An 18,325-nucleotide genomic window follows, 5' to 3' on the forward strand; every position below is an offset into this window, starting at 1 on the left:
ACTCTGTCTGTAATAACAAGGTAATGCAGTGTATCATTTAGAAAAACATTTTGAAGGACTCCAGATTAAGTGCACAGGCGATCATAAAGGCGGGGATGAACTCCCATGATGCTCTGTTACGCTTCACCTACTTAAAGTTTTTTATGGTAAAATAATCTTAAAAATACAAAATAAAAAGGACACGATGGCCGATTTAAAAACAAGATTTAATGGACGATTTAAGAACACAAAGCTTAGTGGCGGATTTTAAAGCAAATATTTCTCATGAAATGATTGTGATTTCAGTGGCTTGGCATGATTTACTGGCGATACCAGACGGGTTGGTTTGAGCATTATCTCCTAAATCCCCTGGGATTTTCACATACAACGGTCTCTAGAGCTTAAGACAGAATGGTGCAAGAAACAAAACCATCCACTGAACAGCAGTTCTGTGGGTTGATGATAGAGGTCAGAGGAGAATGGTCAAACTGGTTCAAGCTGACCAGCAAAAAAAAAAATTAAAACACGTCGAATCTTGAGGTGGACAGGCTACAAGAAAGCAGGAGACCACATCGGGTTCCACTCCTGTCAGCCAATAACAGCCTGCATTTATATATTACTCAAGATGTCTGGGAATGTAAGAAGAGGCAGAACATCCAAAGCCTTACTCCACTCTGATCCCTTGCATCCTCGCCATGATACAACCTCAGTACCTCTGATTCCCAAAAGCTCTTTCGCTCTCTCTCTCTCTCTCTCTCTCTCTCTCAGCTCTCACGGTGCGCAAAGAAAGAGCCCTTAAAAAATGATGCAAGGATCTTATAATGCAGCTCGACAGGACGCGAATTCGCAAGCCTAATACCCAGTTTCCTAATTCAGTCTCGCTCTTAGTTCACAATAGATCAAAACAGGGGTGAAGGTGGGTTGCTGAGACAAAGACGTTAGCGGAGGAGTGTTTTGTTCACAGGCACGTGGGGCAGAGCGGGGGTGAGTGTAGCGGGGGTGGGAGACCACCACTGAGAGCCATCACTTCTTATAAAGAACAGCTATAATTGTATTACTGTAATGTTCTCACAGAGCAGCAGATCAGGAAAAGGAAGGCGAAGAAGTTCTGAAAGCTCCATATGGTGGATATCCCAGACTCTGTAGCAGGGGCTTCTGTGTCTATGAGTTTGTGTGCCTCACCCTGGTCATAGTTACACACCAAAAAATTGTCATTAAATCACAATTAACCTTTCCAGAACTTTTACAGATGAGATTCTGTGAACTTTCTTTCAGGCCAGTGACTATACCCGACTCACTGTTTCAATGTTTCTGCCAAAATTTGGCATGAAAACTGGAAATGCCAATCAAACCGCAAGCTTCATGATGAATCTAGAGGACAAAAAAAAAGTAAGCCAGAGATCAGGAAGCTCGCTGCAGGAGCACTGGATTCAAGGCAGGAATCCACTCTGGAAGAGACACCGGCCCATCCTGAACTGATTTTCTAAATAAAACTCTCCCCATGACACTTTGGCTCAGAAAAGTCACAAAACCAACCATCCAAAGGCTATGCCTCCTCGAAGGGAAGACTTGAACCAGCCTTTCCATTCGTCACTCCTGTGAGGTCCATTAACATGTGGAGAGATGATGACTCACACACACACACAGACACAAAAGGCAAAGAGGACAGAAAATAAATTTGACCTTGCTCTAATCCACATCCATTTTACCCCGAGGATAATATAGACTGCTACCTTTGACCAGACAAATAGAAGACAGAAGCAATTTCACCTATTGCCCTGAAATCTCCCAATTTTCTAAAGGAGGGCATCAAAAGAACATAACGTACTCATTTATAGCTGGTGACAAGACTAGTTTTATGGGATGAGACATGACAGGGGATAAAATGCAAGCAAGCTGCAGACAGACCGGATCATCACTAAAGCAAAGAGTATGAGTTCCTTATGCAAGTCAGAAGATACTAAATCACTGTTGCCCCAACCATAGGTAATAAAACATGATTGCCCTTATTCTATGTCGGTTTACTTTTCACTACTTAGAGCCCCATTTTGTACTGGAGAAATGATATTCCCTGGACGGTGCACTACACTATAATCCATAACGCACTATAAAGCCTGTATACACTCACTGTTATTTGTGCACTAAATAACACAATGTATAATAATTATTTTATGTTGGGCAACTTCCTGATTGGAGCAAATGTGCTCACCCTTTTGTCTGGAAACTGTATGTTCCTGTCAATGGGACAGCCATCCGTGGACAGAAATCTAGAGAAAACTGGCCAGGCTTTCTTGGAGTGTAGGGATGCAATACTCCCTTAGCTAGCTCAATAAACCTTACGTGGAAGAGGGTAGATTTTTTTTTTTTTTAGTGCTTTTTATCCAGTTGTGTTAGGCTTCCCTTGTATACAGCAGGTTGAAAAGATGTGGTAGTAGTGGTCCAATGACTTGGGGGACTTTTCAGAAGGTTGAGGGGTTCAAGTCCCAGCAACATCAAGATGCTTCTGCTGGGCCCTTGTGCAAGGCACTGTATCAATGGCTGACCCTGTGCTCTGAACCAAACTTGAGAATTCTTGAGGCTTCTTTACAAGTCACAGAGGACACAACTGTTAGCCTTCACTCTCCCCAGTTGTGATGACTGGTCAAGCAGTTAGTGTCGTCTTTCCCAGTGTCTCTTTGTCTACATAGAAAAGCCTGTACAGTAAAAACACTGTGTTTGAAGGCAGAGAAATACAAAAAAAAGGCAGATTAAAAAAATATATAATCAAACAAAGCAATGAATGAAAAGCAACTTAACCATATTAAACCCAGTTCTCTCTAGTTAGATCCATATCGCTCTGTTTACACAAAACAAACTGCACTGCTGGTGTGGCACAGAGGGTAGTGTTGCCACGTTGAAGCTGGAGGGTCAGCAGTTCGACTGTGAGGCTCAAGTTAGTGCTATTGTGGACTTTTGCATGTTGTCTAGGTGGTCCTCAAGGTTCTCCTGTTTCCTCTAACATACCAAAAATGTCAGTAGGTGGAACGGCTAAGTCTACATTGCACCCGGTATGAATTTATATGGATTGGCATCCCATGCTTGAATAGGCTTGGGAACCCCTGAGAGGGTAGGTGTTGCCAACTCATAGCTCCAGGGTCATGAGTTCGATCCAGGATTTGGGTTACTGCTAATGTAGAGTTTCGCATGTTCTCCTGGGTTTCCTCAAGGTTCTGCTGTTTCCTCAAACATCCCAAAAAATATCACTAAGTAGACTGATCACTCTAAATTGCCTCCAGGTATGAATTTGTCTGTGCATGGTGCCCTGTAATGGACTGGCAACCATTCTAGGATAGACTTAGGAACCCCTGAAGACTAAACAGCCACACCAAATCAAAAGCACCTCAATGCAGGTCATCACAGGAAAAATGAGAGCGCCCTCATTTCTATAGAAGTCTTGGCAGATTGGCTCACGAATGACCAACAGCAAGTGAACCGAGAAGGACGAACAAAGATGTGTATCGTATCTTTCTGGTTCTGTCAACTGTTAAGGATTAAAACAGCAATTGGATTGAACTTCAGTAAGTTCTAGTGGAGAGCCAGGTAACAAAGGCTACAGAGGCCATAAATCACCAAAAGATAGGGAAATAAAAATGTGAAGTAATCCTGTGGCAAGATGGAAAGAAAGAAAAAAAGACATTGTTGCGCAGTCTGGCTGGCCGACTAGACGAGATGATACACAGACAGGAGATCCTGAGGAAAGCAGATAGGGTATGGTGAGGTGTGTGGTGCCTGGCTGGCGTGAGAAAAATCCGCCTTGGAGTGAGACATCGCATAGAAATTCGGCAAACTGTTGTACTTTCCCTTGCTTTGCTTGGATATCAAAGTCAGAGGACAAGCCAAAATGAGTGATTAGGATTGCACACACAGGGCTGCTGACTTCTCAATTCTGATTGGTCAGAATGTGTTGCTGCATTTACTACAATAGCAAATAACAGGTTTATATTAATGATGTTATTCTATCATGGTACTATTTGGCTGACATAACACAAAAACTGTGTGTGTGAGATCAGTTCACCAAGGTAAAATCCATTATATAACTGATGGCCACAAGTACATCTAACGTCTGTTAGTGCATCCAAACAGAGGCTTGCCTCAGCATGTCTGTCAGCGTGTGTTATTAAAAACTACAAACTGTAGTAACGGTACACATATTCCTGCAAGCTGTAACGGCTCAGTGTCATGAGTGCAAATGGCTTCGGGACAATGCGCTCCTTCTTTCACCTTCAATCAGTATCGGAACAGGAATGAACATTAATGCTGTGTTCACACGTACCGTGATCTTATCTCTGCACGTCTCCAGACGCTGTACTAAGAAGTCCTCAGGAGGCCTTCCTGCAACTGGTTGCCATAGCAATAACATTTACTGGTGGGCGGAGCGACTAATATTTCACTTAACAGCAAATCAGTGCTAAAATAAAATATTCCGGATGGAGATTTTAGCATTTCAGCAGTGTATATTTGCATCATATTATATGAAAAGAAGGAGAAGTGTGTTTGCTTTGTCATAGATCATGGGCACTCTACCGTCTTCACTCCCATTGGTAGTCGCTGAAGCAAGTAGCTTTGATGCGTCGCTGGACAAACCAACATCTAGTCTCTAATGATCGTCATCGTTCATGTTTCCGGAAATCGGCAGCTTTCATCGAAAATTGTCGGTTGTATGTGTGAACGCAGCATTACCATGCACTCCAGTGTGACAGATCATCTCTCTGCCTGCTGCTCTAGATTTATTAGTGTGTTATTTTTATAAGTAGCTTTTTTACACTAACTAGCCATTGTTTTGCACCTGGTAAGAAGTCCAGAGCTACAGAGCGGAACATACACTTGCTGTGTAATCTCACCACAACACGATTTATTCTCCATTTTTAGGCTTTTTTTGGGTGTTGCCACCAAGATTTTTTTTTTTTTTTATCTGCAAAAGCCTCTGGTGTACGAAAACCAAACTTATGACTCACCACATTGCAGATAATCTAAAACTCTCACTCCAGCAGAAGATAATCAGGAAAAAAAACACTGAGAACCTGCTAGAGATAAACACGCGTCTGTGTCTGAGGCGAGCATATTCTCTAGAAAAACGCTCTTGGATTTGAGACCCTTTTCAGTGTCTCATGCCGTTATGTAAAAACCCGACCTTGAATGAGCTGCAGGACGAGTCGCTCTCGGCTCCTCTAACGGAGAGCGCTGTTCTTCAGAGGCGGTCTTTGACCTTGTGCTGTTGTGCTCCATGGGAAATTACTCATTTAAGAGCATTATTAGCTGCAGGGATGCCATACTTGTAAACAAGACTGAAACAAATAAAATGCATACACATGCACACACACACACACATCCACTGACATCTGTGTGTCTACAGGCTGAAGAACAAACACAGCCGTAAAGCAAGATAATAAGAGGTTTTAAGACATTTGAAAGCGCCTCTCATTGGACTGCCGGACTGTGTAAAACAATGCCAGAGTTCAGTGCAAAAGACAAGAAGCTGAGTGCAAGTTTAGTTTCTATGATAGAGAGAAAGAAATGTTATGAAAGAAAGGAAGGAGAAAAAAAAAAAGTTAGAACATATATGGAGACAAAAGAAAGAATGGCGGCTGGGGGGGGATCAGAGAACGAAAGAGGCACAGCATTGACTCATTGAGTTCTTTTGGGGTACATGAATAGTTTAAGAATGGGGGGCATAAACTTTTGCACTCAATTGTACTACAGTCCCTGAACTTACAAATACAAAAATCGCATACATACACGTCTACACACACCCAAACATGTACACACACAGACACACACAAATACACAGACAGACAGACAGACAGCAGTGTCAATAAAAGAATGAGGAAACTGCATCTCTGAAGTCAGTTTAGGGCTTTTCCCAGGGGTAAGAAGGAAGAAGAGCAAGAAGTGGAGAAAAGAGGGAAGAAGGTAGGGGAGTGTGTAATTGTAGTGTAAGCGAGGCGTCTGTGTACAGGCGTGTAATTAAGAGCTAAGACCTAAACACACTGAAGCAGACGAGTCTACTACTCCAGCGAACCGGTTCACACATGTCCAGCCTTAACACACACATCAGCACTCCTCCATACACAGCTACTGTCACACAGCTACAGCCAGGAGAAAGAGATCTCACTCATCTCCTTCATTCCTCTTACTTACACTCATCACTCTACTGCACATTACACACTCAACAAAACAGAAAGAATGAAAGTAAGGGGGGGGCAAGAAACACAGACAGACAGACAAAGGCAGGGAGAAAAACAGATAATGACAGACTGAAAGAAAAGAGAGGCAGGTACACGGAAGGCAAGCAAGAAAGACAGACAGGCAGACTGAAAGACAGACATAGGCAGACAAACAGGAAGAGACACACAGAGAGGAAAAAATTAAAGAGAAAGAAAAAAAGGACAGAAAGTCATAGTGAAATAGAGGAGTGAGAGGCAGAAAGACAGGCAGAAAGACAGGCAGAAAGACAGGCAGAAAGACAGAAAGAGACAGATGAGTATACAGATGAACAGGCAGTGAATAAAATAGATGGAGAGAGGCAAAAGACTGACAGATGACCAGAAAGATGAATAGACAGAAAGACACAAAAACAGAACGAAAGACAGATAACAAATACACACACAGACTGACAAATAGCCAGACAAACACAAAGAAAGATAGAAACAGAGGACAGACAGACAGAGAGAGAGAGAGAGAGAGAGAGAGAGAGAGAGACAGACAGACAGACAGATCAGTGTGTGTGCATGCTGTGGATCTGCTCACACTGCAGATATAAAATGTACATAACTAAATATACGAAGAACAAAATAATAACAGAACACAATAGGAAAATGTAAAAGGAGGCCAGGCCGCATGCACATGTGTGCAGCGTATATTCTGAAGCTGATGTGATGGCTGTGGAGACACATGACAACACGACATCTTCTCAGGCCTGGGAAATGTCCAGCTCAACAGCTGGATGTGCGCTGAGCTAAGATTTAGTCTGCATGCTGCTGTGTGCTCGCTTTCACTACTGCTGAGACAAAAGTGCAAAAATGAGTGCGGATACCTGTAGAGCTAAAGTACTGGAAACAGCACGAGCAGCTGTGTGTGTGTGTGTGTGTGTGTGTGTGTGTGTGTGTGAGAGATCACAGCAACAGAACAGCTGATATGAACTAATTTCCAGAAACAGCACTTATGCTGCTTTCTTCCTTGATTCTGGAAATATTTCCCAGAGGATCAGGAATCTAAATGAGAGAAAGTGGAAAAAACGGGTTTGGAGAAATGAACGATAGCGAGCTCTGGGCCAATGAAGAGGTACGTTATTCAAATGAGCCACCAACAGGCAGAAAAACTGTGAATTACACCGCAGGGCTTATCTGAAGCATTGACACTGAACTGTTCCGAAGCACAAAATATTCATCAACCCAGATATTAAAAATAGAGTCGAGCTGGAGGTAGAGTCAGCTGTTCCACAAGCTTGTTTCACCCTCATGTATCATGTGGAAGAGTGCTTTGTTGTCATCGTGATCAAAATCAAATCAACATATGCAGATCCATATTCTAGGTGGCTGAAGTATCCCACACCTTGAATTTCCATGCAGATTTTTTTTTTCAGGCGTCATATCGTCGCCATGCTGCAATTTACAGGTACTAACCCCCACATCCATATCCAATCTACCTCCTGATCCCCAATCTACATCCAATATACTAACCCCCACATCTATATCCAATCTACCAATCTCCAAATCTACATCCAGTCTACTTATCTTGAAATATGCATTCAATATACTAATCTCCAATCTACATCCAATCTACTAATCTCCACATCTACCTTCAATATATAATCCCCAAATCTACACCCAATCTACTAATCCCCAAATCTACATCCAACATACTAATCCCTAAATCTACACCCAATATACTCATCTCCAAATATACATCCAATCTACTAATCTCCACATCTACCTTCAATATATAATCCCCAAATCTACACCCAATCTACTAATCCCCAAATCTTCATCCAACATACTAATCCCTACATCTACATCCAATATACTTATCTCCAAATCTACATCCAACCTACTATTCCCAATCTACATCCAACCTACTAATCTCCACATCTACCTTCAATATATAATCCCCAAATCTATATCCAATACACTAATCTCCAAATCTACACCCAATCTACTAATCCCCCAATCTTCATCCAACATACTAATCCCTAAATCTACATCCAACATACTTATCTCCAAATATACATCCAGTCTACTATTCCCCAATCTACATAAATTCTACGAAATCTCCAATCTACAACCAACATACTAATCCCTAAATCTACATCCAATCCACTAATCCCCAAATATACATCCAATCTACTATTCCCCCAATCTACATAAATTCTACTAATCTCCAATCTACAACCGACATACTAATCCCCAAATCTACATCCAATCTACTAATCCCCAAATATACATCCAACACACTAATCCCCAAATATACATCCAATATACTATTACCAATCTATAAACAAACTTAACATATTATATAAACCATGTAAGGCAAACTAACAAGCTGGGTTTTTTTTTCCACTAGGAAAAAAAAACAAAACAAAAAACTCTCGCACTCTCTCTCTCACACACACACACACACACTCGCACACTCACACCCAGTCATGACACACGAAACACGAACCGTGTGAAACAAGAAATCTTTTCTGAAACACTCGAATGATTTTCAAAACATTTCTAATAACAGTCTTAGGTCTGAAAGTGAACACAAAACAAATACAGAAAGCAACCCGTCCATAAATGTTTCAAAACTTCAAAAAGTTGCAGGTTGTACAATCAAGTGCCCCCCCTCCCCCCTCCCCCCTGTTTTTAGCCTGTAAATATACTCTTACTTCAAACTGGAAAATGAATGATTACACCACGCTGAATTTCAGTCTTATTTACACTGACAGCAAACACAACACAAAGTCCACCAGAGAACACCACAACATCCTTGAAACCTGACCCTGTAAAACATAGAGAGTTTCTCCACAGGTTTCACCTCAGGACCCACAGATGTCATTCATCGGAAAGTCACGAACCAAAAGTACTTACTGAAACATAACCTCCAATTTGAACAAACAAACAAAAAACAAAAGAGCGTCTAAAACCGAAACCGAATGAAACGAGCAGGACTTGATTAAACATGATCAAATCTCAAAAGGCAAAACAAAGCATTCATATTTAGGTAGCAAGTCAGTTATACAGTCAGTGACCCAGGATTTCCAGGAGCATTTTTGTGATTGTTGAGATTTTGTTGCAGTTTTGTGCTTTTTTTTTTTGTTGATTCTTCTTTTAAACTCCTACCAAAGACTTTCTATGAGAGCTGTACTCAATGTTCAAAGAGAGCTTTCTATGAGAGCTCGTCATGCGTGTCATGGTGATGACATCACAAGTCGCATCATGGTCCAAATCTGCGGTCATTTTTGTTCTTCTGAATATGACATTGTGATTTTTCTGTTGTTTCTGTGCTCTCAATCCCCCTGAAGGGACAGATTAGAGATCTTAGATCTGGATAAGAACTGTGTATGAAGAATATCACTATTTACACCAGCATGCTCGGTACAGAGTAGCATGAGAGATGTTCATCTTCAGTTTTGGGGTAATAATTGTTGAATAATTATTTAAAAAAACAAAAATCTAAGGCATTCAAGAGGGAAGTACATTTATGAGCATCCAATAGCTCATGGCTATTCGATGTAACAATTGAAAAACTGCCCAAACTTTCACTACTCTTTATTTGGGTTACGAAGAATGGGGAACACTTATTTCCCATGAACAAGAAAAAAGTACAAATTTGTTATATAGTGTTATAGTTATAGTTCAAAAGCATGCGTGTGTGTTTCAGTCATTAACCCTTTCTACCGGTATGCTGGTGTTCGACTTATCAGACATTTCAGACACTTATCAGTATAAAGAAATTAATGATTTTCTGGCTGAGAGTCCGATATAAAATGAGTCAGGACTCTGTTGGCTTTCAGTGAGAGACGTGTGTTTTTCCCTCTGTTGGAAAACCTTACACAGAATTTTTGTGTTTGAAGATAACAGCTTCACATTTTAGATGTTTATGAACAAACACTTGGGACGTCTCAGAGCAGAAATAGGTTTGATATCAACGTTTACTTTGAAGATGGAAACCTTTGTGTGAAAAAAATTCTTCTTTTTGGAACTTTTCTATGAAAATACTCCAGCTAGAAGGTAAAAACTGAAATATTTATAATAAGCTACAAACACGTAAAGCACAGTGTGTCTTCTTGTCTATGAGCTTCATGATGTGCGAGTGTGACATGACATGTCATGGTGAAAAATTCCATTTTTTGGCCTCTGGTTAAAAAGAAAATAAATTTAAAGCCTTCATCAGGGCATGTCAAAATGATGCTTTTGGGCTGGTTTCTAGATGTTAACAAGTAATCACATGATCATTCCAGGCAGCCGAGTGTAAACATGATTAACGCAGACAGGAGAAGTCATGTGACGGACCATCGTTATGTCCCAAATTATATATTATATACTACGCACTAGCACTATGCAGGATTCTCAAACGGAAAAAGGAACTGCAGAAAAATTCAAGCATTTTTGGCTGTAACAATTCAAAAAAGAAAAAAAAATTGCTAAAGGGGTTGTTTATTGGTGGCTAGAGACAAAGCAGTCAGTCAAGCCTGTCAAGATTACGATGCTGGGCCTCAGACTGTTCAAGGTTTTCATTACGTCATGGTAAAATGAGAGCGAGTAAGTAGCATATAGTTGCTATTAACTGAAATGAAACCAGGAACTAACTTTGTTTTGCAGTCGGTCCACACCATGCTTTGAAATGTAACTGTAGACGGAGTTTTAATATTAATATGTTAAAAATTGTAATCATTGGCAAACCGCTGTAGCATAAGAAATGCAATACTTCAGGAAACGTGTGAATTTATAAAGGCAAAATAATCCCATCACTTGATGTGGTGCAACAGTGACACAGCTTCAGATCACACCACCAAGTCACTGATTAGTTTCTTAAAGCAGCATAGCCCTCTGATATTATTAAATGACAAAATTCCTTTTACCGCATTCTTTAATAAACATTACCTATAATGTTACATTTACTCATAACATAAGTGTTTAACATAAACTCAGCCTTTGTTCCAAATCAATAGAATTATTACTGGTCTAATTATTAAAATCTACGCTTCATTCTCTTCACCAGAGTCAGCTAGACCATACCAAGGCTCCCTGACAGAGTGTTTAATAAAGCAGACTGATTACTCACAGATATCAGCGGCCTCGTCTGAGCCATCGGGACAGTCCTTTTCCCCATCGCAGCGCCAGCCTTTAGAGATGCACGTCACCTGGTCCTTACACACAAACTGCTTGGGGCTGCAGGTCTTCGGGGCTGAAAACACGGAACACGAGACGTTAAACATGTCTGTGGGACCTGAGAGCTGACTTTCATACTTTCTGACTTTTATACATATGCACAGACATGGACGTAGACAGTTCAGCGATCACGCTCTAGCGAATCAGCAATTATAAACGGGCAGATAAAACATAACAGACACGACATGGCTGTAGTGCGCAAGTTAGGCGAGCTTCATCACGTGCAATTGGTTGTTTAGTGCTGTCTACTACTACGCTATCTTTCATCTGGAGAGCATCCCTATGTCTAGCAAAAAATATAAACACGAGAGCGGAGCATATGCTATTATGTACGCAAAAATATAAAGGAAGGATCAGTTGGGTTCATGTAGGCGGCCTGTTCTACCAAGAGAACTGGAGGTACAGGGCAAAAATAATAAGAATTATACAATAACGCTATTTATACTGCTATTTTGCATCATCAAGGGTGTTTTTATGTGTACTGTTGCAAACCCTCATTTAGGTATGACAAAAAATCATTATGATGGTTAAAAAATTTTTTTGCCTTGACTCTTCCACACATATCGATGAAGGATAAACTGGATTCAGGGATCTGCTGTGCATGGCGGCAGATAAAACCCATTTACTTTCCAACACTTATTGGCTGTTAATAAGCTCTTGTAGAAAATCAGAGTAGATAAGAGGAAAATTTCAAGATATTGGAAAATATTGGTGACAACTTACGGACTGAAAAAAACACTATCACGATGATTTTGCTTGGAACTAAGTGCCACATATCTCAGTCGTTTTTGTGAGCAGGTAAGGATTTGACTACACCATGAGGAAATGGGCAGAAGTCTGAGTGACTGTGTGGCATACAGGGAAAGAGACAGCCTCTTCTTTTAATTAGTTTACTAGTTAATTGTTATTATACCACTGCTTAATGCTCAAGTCTGATTGGTCGGAAGGGGTCATTTGCTGTAATAGCAGCTGCCAGGAGAATCACAGGCACAGATGATAATAAAGGGCTCTTCCTGAGGACTTCTCATGAATGACTTATGACACTGTCATTTGTCCCTACACACAAAAAAAAAACCCCATCTCACTGAATTGAATTAATTCATATGTGTACATCAGTTCCATGTGGTTCAATAGAGTGTGATCGTACATCCAACATGATTTGAGGGCATATCTTCTGAATATTTTGTCTGAATTTGTCAACTAAATGAGGATGGGTTCTGTTCCGAGTCTGGTTGCTCAAGGTTTCTTCCTCATATCATCTTAGGGAGTTTTTCCTTGCCACTGTCGCCTCAAGCTTGTTCATTACGGACAAATGTTAGAGATAAATAATAATTTAATTTTAGAATTTTTATTCTGTTTCTATACCTCTGTAAAGTTGCTTTGAGAATGTCCATTGTCCATGTCCATTGACCATGATGCTGGTGTTTAGCAACAGACTGATCACCACAGCACTATTCTAACTTAACTTTTAATCACACAAATGGAACACTATAGTTATTGCGTAGTTCCCACGCCAACATCCTCCTGAGATTTGACAATATAACTGGTTCACAGTGTGGTTAATACTATGTGAACTTGTCTCGCTTTCTCTATATCAGTCAGTCTGGTAATTATGAAACTTGTTCAGATTAAGTTTACTATAAGCAATGAAATCATGATTTGTTGACAGATTTTGAAAATAATCTCGACCTACATTTAGAAGTATGTTCAGTCAAGCAGAGAGAAGGGAAAAATAAATAAGTAAAGCTGTACGAAGAAGAGCAAAGTGGCCCGTGGTTATTTCCTTCAAAACCGACTGATTTGAAAGGCTCTTTGAAATAATTTATCGCTTCGGGGTCTGGAGCAAGCCTAAAAATGGCTGCCAGAGCTGCTTCCCTAATGTAGTTCTCATAATTTCAGAACAGACAAGTCACTGAAGCACTGGAGAATCTGCTGAATCAGACAAAAGTGGTGATGGAAGCTAATTTTATCTTATCTTTGACGTAATTGTTTCCAGCGTGTCCAAGCATGAGCTTCTGCATTATTTTTGCACGCTTTCCTGCAGACGGTATATGCTCCACTGTCTGGTCTCTGGCTTGTATGCGTGCAGCTATTGAGGCTCTGAACAAGATGATGATAATAATAATAAGAAGAAGAAGCAGAAGAAGAAGAAGAAGAATACAGCTGATCAAAGCAAAAAAAAAAAAAATAAGCACAGGGACTCTTTATTAAAATATAAATAATTAAATAAAGTTGTTCTGTGTTCTGTACAGTTTTTCCTTATTCAGTGGCTTTTTTTTTTTTTTAAAGCAAAGGTGGAAAGTGTCCAAAGCCCAAAGCTGCATTACAGGAAAGAAGGAGAGTCCATGTGAGTGGGAAAGACGACTGACCACACTGTTGAAACACACACACACGCACACATTACATAATATGTCTGTACCCCCCACTGAAATGTCACTTCGGAGACCCCTACTGATAGAGTCTAGTTTCGTTTTAGGTGCCGTTTTAGTACTGTTTTGGTCTCTACGGTGTCATTTCCTCAGCTGAAGCCTTTACTTAATCCCTCTGTCTGGCCAAGATAAAATCTGCCTCTAAGAACATGCTTACAGGACCAAGGATATAGAAATATTATATTGCATACCTGCTGCGAAAAAAATGTTTATTTCCCATTACTGTATAAATACTTGGATAATAGAGAATAACAGAATTAAAAGAAAATGAGAAGAAATAAGAAAGTGACACAAAAGTCAAAATCAAAACTAGAATCAAACCAAACTGAAGCTGAAGGTGAAACTATAATATACCTGACATTTCACAGCTTTCTGTAACAAAACTGCAAACATGGTAGGAACAGCAGTAAACAGATTCCATTTCAATGGTTCTGTTAACATTTTTTGTTTGGTTTCTGAATTTATTTATTTATTTATTTATTTATTTATTTTTACAAATAACAGCTTTTAAATCTGGTCACAGTTCAGACCAAGATAAAGCAGTTAAGTTGGATGGATGTAGATTAGCAGTAAACAGAAGGATCTACTTCCATGTGGGTGCAACTACTTTTGTGAGTACAGTGTGCAAAATGTGTTGAATATGGATTATGGTAGATTTTACACAACTTTCTTATATGTTTAATAGCAAAAAAACAATCATACTGCAAAGCACATATGTATAAACTCTAGCTGATGGTTGTGTCTTGATATAAATATAGCTTAAAAAAGAGCCTTTAATGAGAGTAATGAAATTTAGGGAGAGATGAGCAGACAAGTTGAGCGATTGCTTAAGGGAATTCACTTTACATGCAGCGCCATAATAACCCTAATTCCTCCTCAATTGTAGCATCTTAGCGGCTTCCAAAAGAAGCAAATTTAAATGGTATAAGCGCTATTAGAAACACAAAGTAGCTCTAGATCAGGTCCGGACAGAAGACACACCCCGCAATCCATCTTAACGAGCTGAATTGCTTTCCTCGTGTCTGGCTGCTCGGAGCTCTCTGCTCCATTCCCAATGACTTTGCATAAAATAAAAACCGAAACGAAAACATAGCGGAGTCTATATTTACACTCCACCCAGACGGGAGCACAAGAGAGACCGCAAATTCCTGCTGTGCAAGCTGCGGAGTCGGGGGGCCCGGCACGGTCTTGGGCCGTTTTTTCTCACACCGCAAGTGCACCTAGATCTAATTTGGATGCCGTGGTGCTGTTTTCCGAAGGCTGAGAGCCAAACCGCGGGTAACTTTGCATAGGTGCAAAATTAGGGGAGGGAGTGTGCAAGTGTGTGTGTGTGTGTGTGTGTTCGGTGAGGGTGGGGGGTGAACTTGATCATTCTGGCACATCTGAGACGCAGGAGCGAGGCCAGGGACGGACTGAAGAAGGGCTTTATTTGTCGCTCTGGGACTGCGACCAACGGGAAACATCAGGAGCATTTCAATAGCGGCGGTCGGGCGAAAACCTCACAAGCACCTAGCTGCTGAGCCACATTATATCATTACTGAGATCCCACAGGTCTGCTAGAACAACAGGCAGTTGTTAACGAGTAATAAGGCGGAACGGAAAATGCTAAACAGCAGAGGAAGGAACTATTCATATATACCAGGAGCTCTGAACAATATCAGTCAGCAAGCTGTTCATTTACAGGACCTTCGTAGACAAATGAGCAGCCGAGGCTATGAGATTGTTTTTTGTAATTCTTAGTTTCCCGGCAGAAATGAAAATAAACCAGACTCCTTAAGAGACTTCCAGATGTGTCTTTATTTGGTCATTTATATACTATATGAAAATGGTGAAGCAAGACTCATGAAGATAAGATTTTCACGATTTGCTACAATAGCATATTTGTTGGCTAGTCAGACATCATTACATTTTGTTAGGAGATATTAATTTAACATTTATTGACAGAGTCTCAGGTTGTAAGCACTTTGTGAGAGTCCTAACTCAGAAAAGTTTTCAGAACAGCAAAATGAAAGCTTCCTGGTTTCTTGGCTGGTGGGGAACCGTGTTTACCGCGGCTAATAGCGAAGACCAGAACAGGAACCAATTTGTGTCTTGGATGTTCCACAACATTAAATCTAACTATAACCCATTAACAGCATGGTGTGTTCATTAATAAATTAAACATTGTAATCACTAGCAAATTGCTGGTATACAAAAATAATGCGCTTTGTGGGGGTAGCGGGACTCCGCTTGCTTGTCAGACTAGCTAAAACATTTATAATTAGTCGCCTCCTTTTGTAGATTTATAGAACAGCTTTCTCTGCTGAGAATCATTTTTAAATGAAGCAAATTCTGAGGAAAACTGAGAAAAACTACTTCATTACTTTCACCCACAGCCCTCGGCTAGCCTGAGAAATATTCTTCCACATATTGGAAATGATTCACTTTTAACAGCCTACAGGGTTACAAATATATTACCTAAAAATCACTCTAATTTCTCTCATCCAGGCAAAATGGCGGAGAGTTTTAGCCCTGCAGTGAACACTTCAATATGTAGATTAATTGATGTGGAGCAGTACTACAGTGGGTGAAAAAAAAAAAAAATCCAGGAAAACACAAGGTCTAGACCCGAGCTGTAGAATTTGCCATGATATTTGTCCAAGGCATACCTGGACGGCAGAAGTCACTTCACATGTCTGCTCCGATCAGTCACAGTAGACTAGGCTGAAAATATCTTGGACTGGAAAGCTAACACACAGACCTCAAACATCAAATATCGCGACAGAGGGTTTTGTCATCTAAGCTTAGGAACAATGGAACTTTACAGTCAGACAACAAATTCATCCGCTGTCGAATAAAAAGAAATATTATTATTTCACAATTAAAAATACTTGTGTATTATGAATTAAGGAAACAAGGGTCTCTATATGTCTTTTGTAGGGGTTTAATGTGGTAAAGTGTTAAAACATTTGGCTTGAATGAATGAGTGACATTTCTTTCGTTCCTTTAGCAAACATATGTAATTCAATGTTAAACTAAAAAAGTTTCTCATTCAAAACAAAAGAAAATCTAAACAAAAAAACAAACAAAAACAAATAAACAACAATATTAACCGTTGCTACACAGCAACAAGTGACAAACTACAAGCTAGCTCGGGGAAAGGAGAGGTTTCTGAGACAAATGTTGATTGTTTTGACTATTAACAACTGTGCTAACCTGATACTAATAGAGAATTATTTAATAAATACTCTTCAAATTCGTCAGACAGCTAACATTAACTCACCTGACATGGTTTTCTGAGAGGATTTATGAGTAAAAACAAAATGTTGCTAATCTTTACAGCTGCTGTTAGCCAGATAGCTAACATGAACTATCCTGACAGGATTTTCTGAGAGGATTTTTTAAGTAATAACAAATGTTATATATAATGTTCACAGCTATTGTTAGCCAGATAGCTAACATTAACTAACCTGATGTAAGAAAATTTGAGGTAATAATAAAATGTTGCTAATCTGCACTGCTGGCGTTAGCTAGATAGCTAACTTGAACTAACCGGACAAGGTTTTCTGATAGGATTTTGGCCATCTAGTTAATAAGGGCTATTCTTCATTTTAAATGCCAACTAGACGGCTAACATATAATGACGATGAGTGTGTTTAATGGATGTACAATTCATTTTAGTGCTGAAACTAAATTTCATGTTCTTCAAATCAGTTGTATTAGATTAAAATATCAAAAGACAACAACCGCTGCATACAAAACAGTAACTAAAGTAACAAGAAGCTTACTCAGTCTAAATGCATGTAAATAAATCAATAATAAGTTCATTTCTAAATTTTACATATTATATTCATGCAGCTACTCAGTCATTAGGGTTTTTATGTCTGCTTCAACTCTGACGAAGTATTCTGATGATTTTTTGCTGTAAGACAAGAATTCCATGGCTGTGATATGTCCCAGGAGTCCCACAGCATAAAGTACCACCAAAGAGGCCAAGGGTTGAGCCCACTAAAACTCAAAGTCTACAAAAGCCCCAAGTGGCATTTAAAAAGACTTTCCTTTGAATAAACATACCACAAATATCTCGCACAGCACAGTTAACAAAAGGATAAAAAGTGAATCCAGCCAGGATGTGGTCAAGAAAAACAGCAAAGCCACACGGGTTACTCTGGTGAAGGAGCCCCTCAAAAAACCCCAACAGCAGAGTCCCTGCATCTTCCCTAGTTATTGAGAGCCAAGAGAATAGAGACGGTGAAGCCAGCTAGCACCAGATCTGACCCAGTTTTAGCTTCTGACTACCCCCAAAACACGAAAAAACACCCCAGACCACGCCACTAAATCAGGACCAGACCACCGCTGCACATTCCAGCACCTCTTAATTGATTTCATCTGCGATCTAGTCGTCTTTCGGTCATAAAGCAGAGCGAAGGCCTTTTCGTGCATTCAGAACCTACTGTGGAATTTAAAGACATAGAGCCAAGCTTTTGTCTGGACTGGCATGTATATCAATACAGAATCAGAAACTAT

At 40.0% G+C, this 18,325-nt stretch overlaps 1 protein-coding gene across 2 annotated transcripts in view; it reads right to left on the reverse strand.

Annotated features, from left to right (window-relative positions):
* Positions 1-18,325, reverse strand: part of lrp1ab (low density lipoprotein receptor-related protein 1Ab) — a 130,665-nt gene that overhangs the window by 95,918 nt on the left and 16,422 nt on the right. For both annotated transcript variants that reach the window (XM_058410521.1, XM_058410522.1), the window contains exon 2: positions 11,284-11,406. In XM_058410521.1, the coding sequence (XP_058266504.1) occupies positions 11,284-11,406 (123 nt within the window). The remainder of the gene's footprint in view (positions 1-11,283; positions 11,407-18,325) is intronic.

Source organism: Hemibagrus wyckioides, linkage group LG15 (assembly GCF_019097595.1).
Source record: "Hemibagrus wyckioides isolate EC202008001 linkage group LG15, SWU_Hwy_1.0, whole genome shotgun sequence".
NCBI classification, from domain to species: Eukaryota; Metazoa; Chordata; class Actinopteri; order Siluriformes; family Bagridae; genus Hemibagrus; species Hemibagrus wyckioides.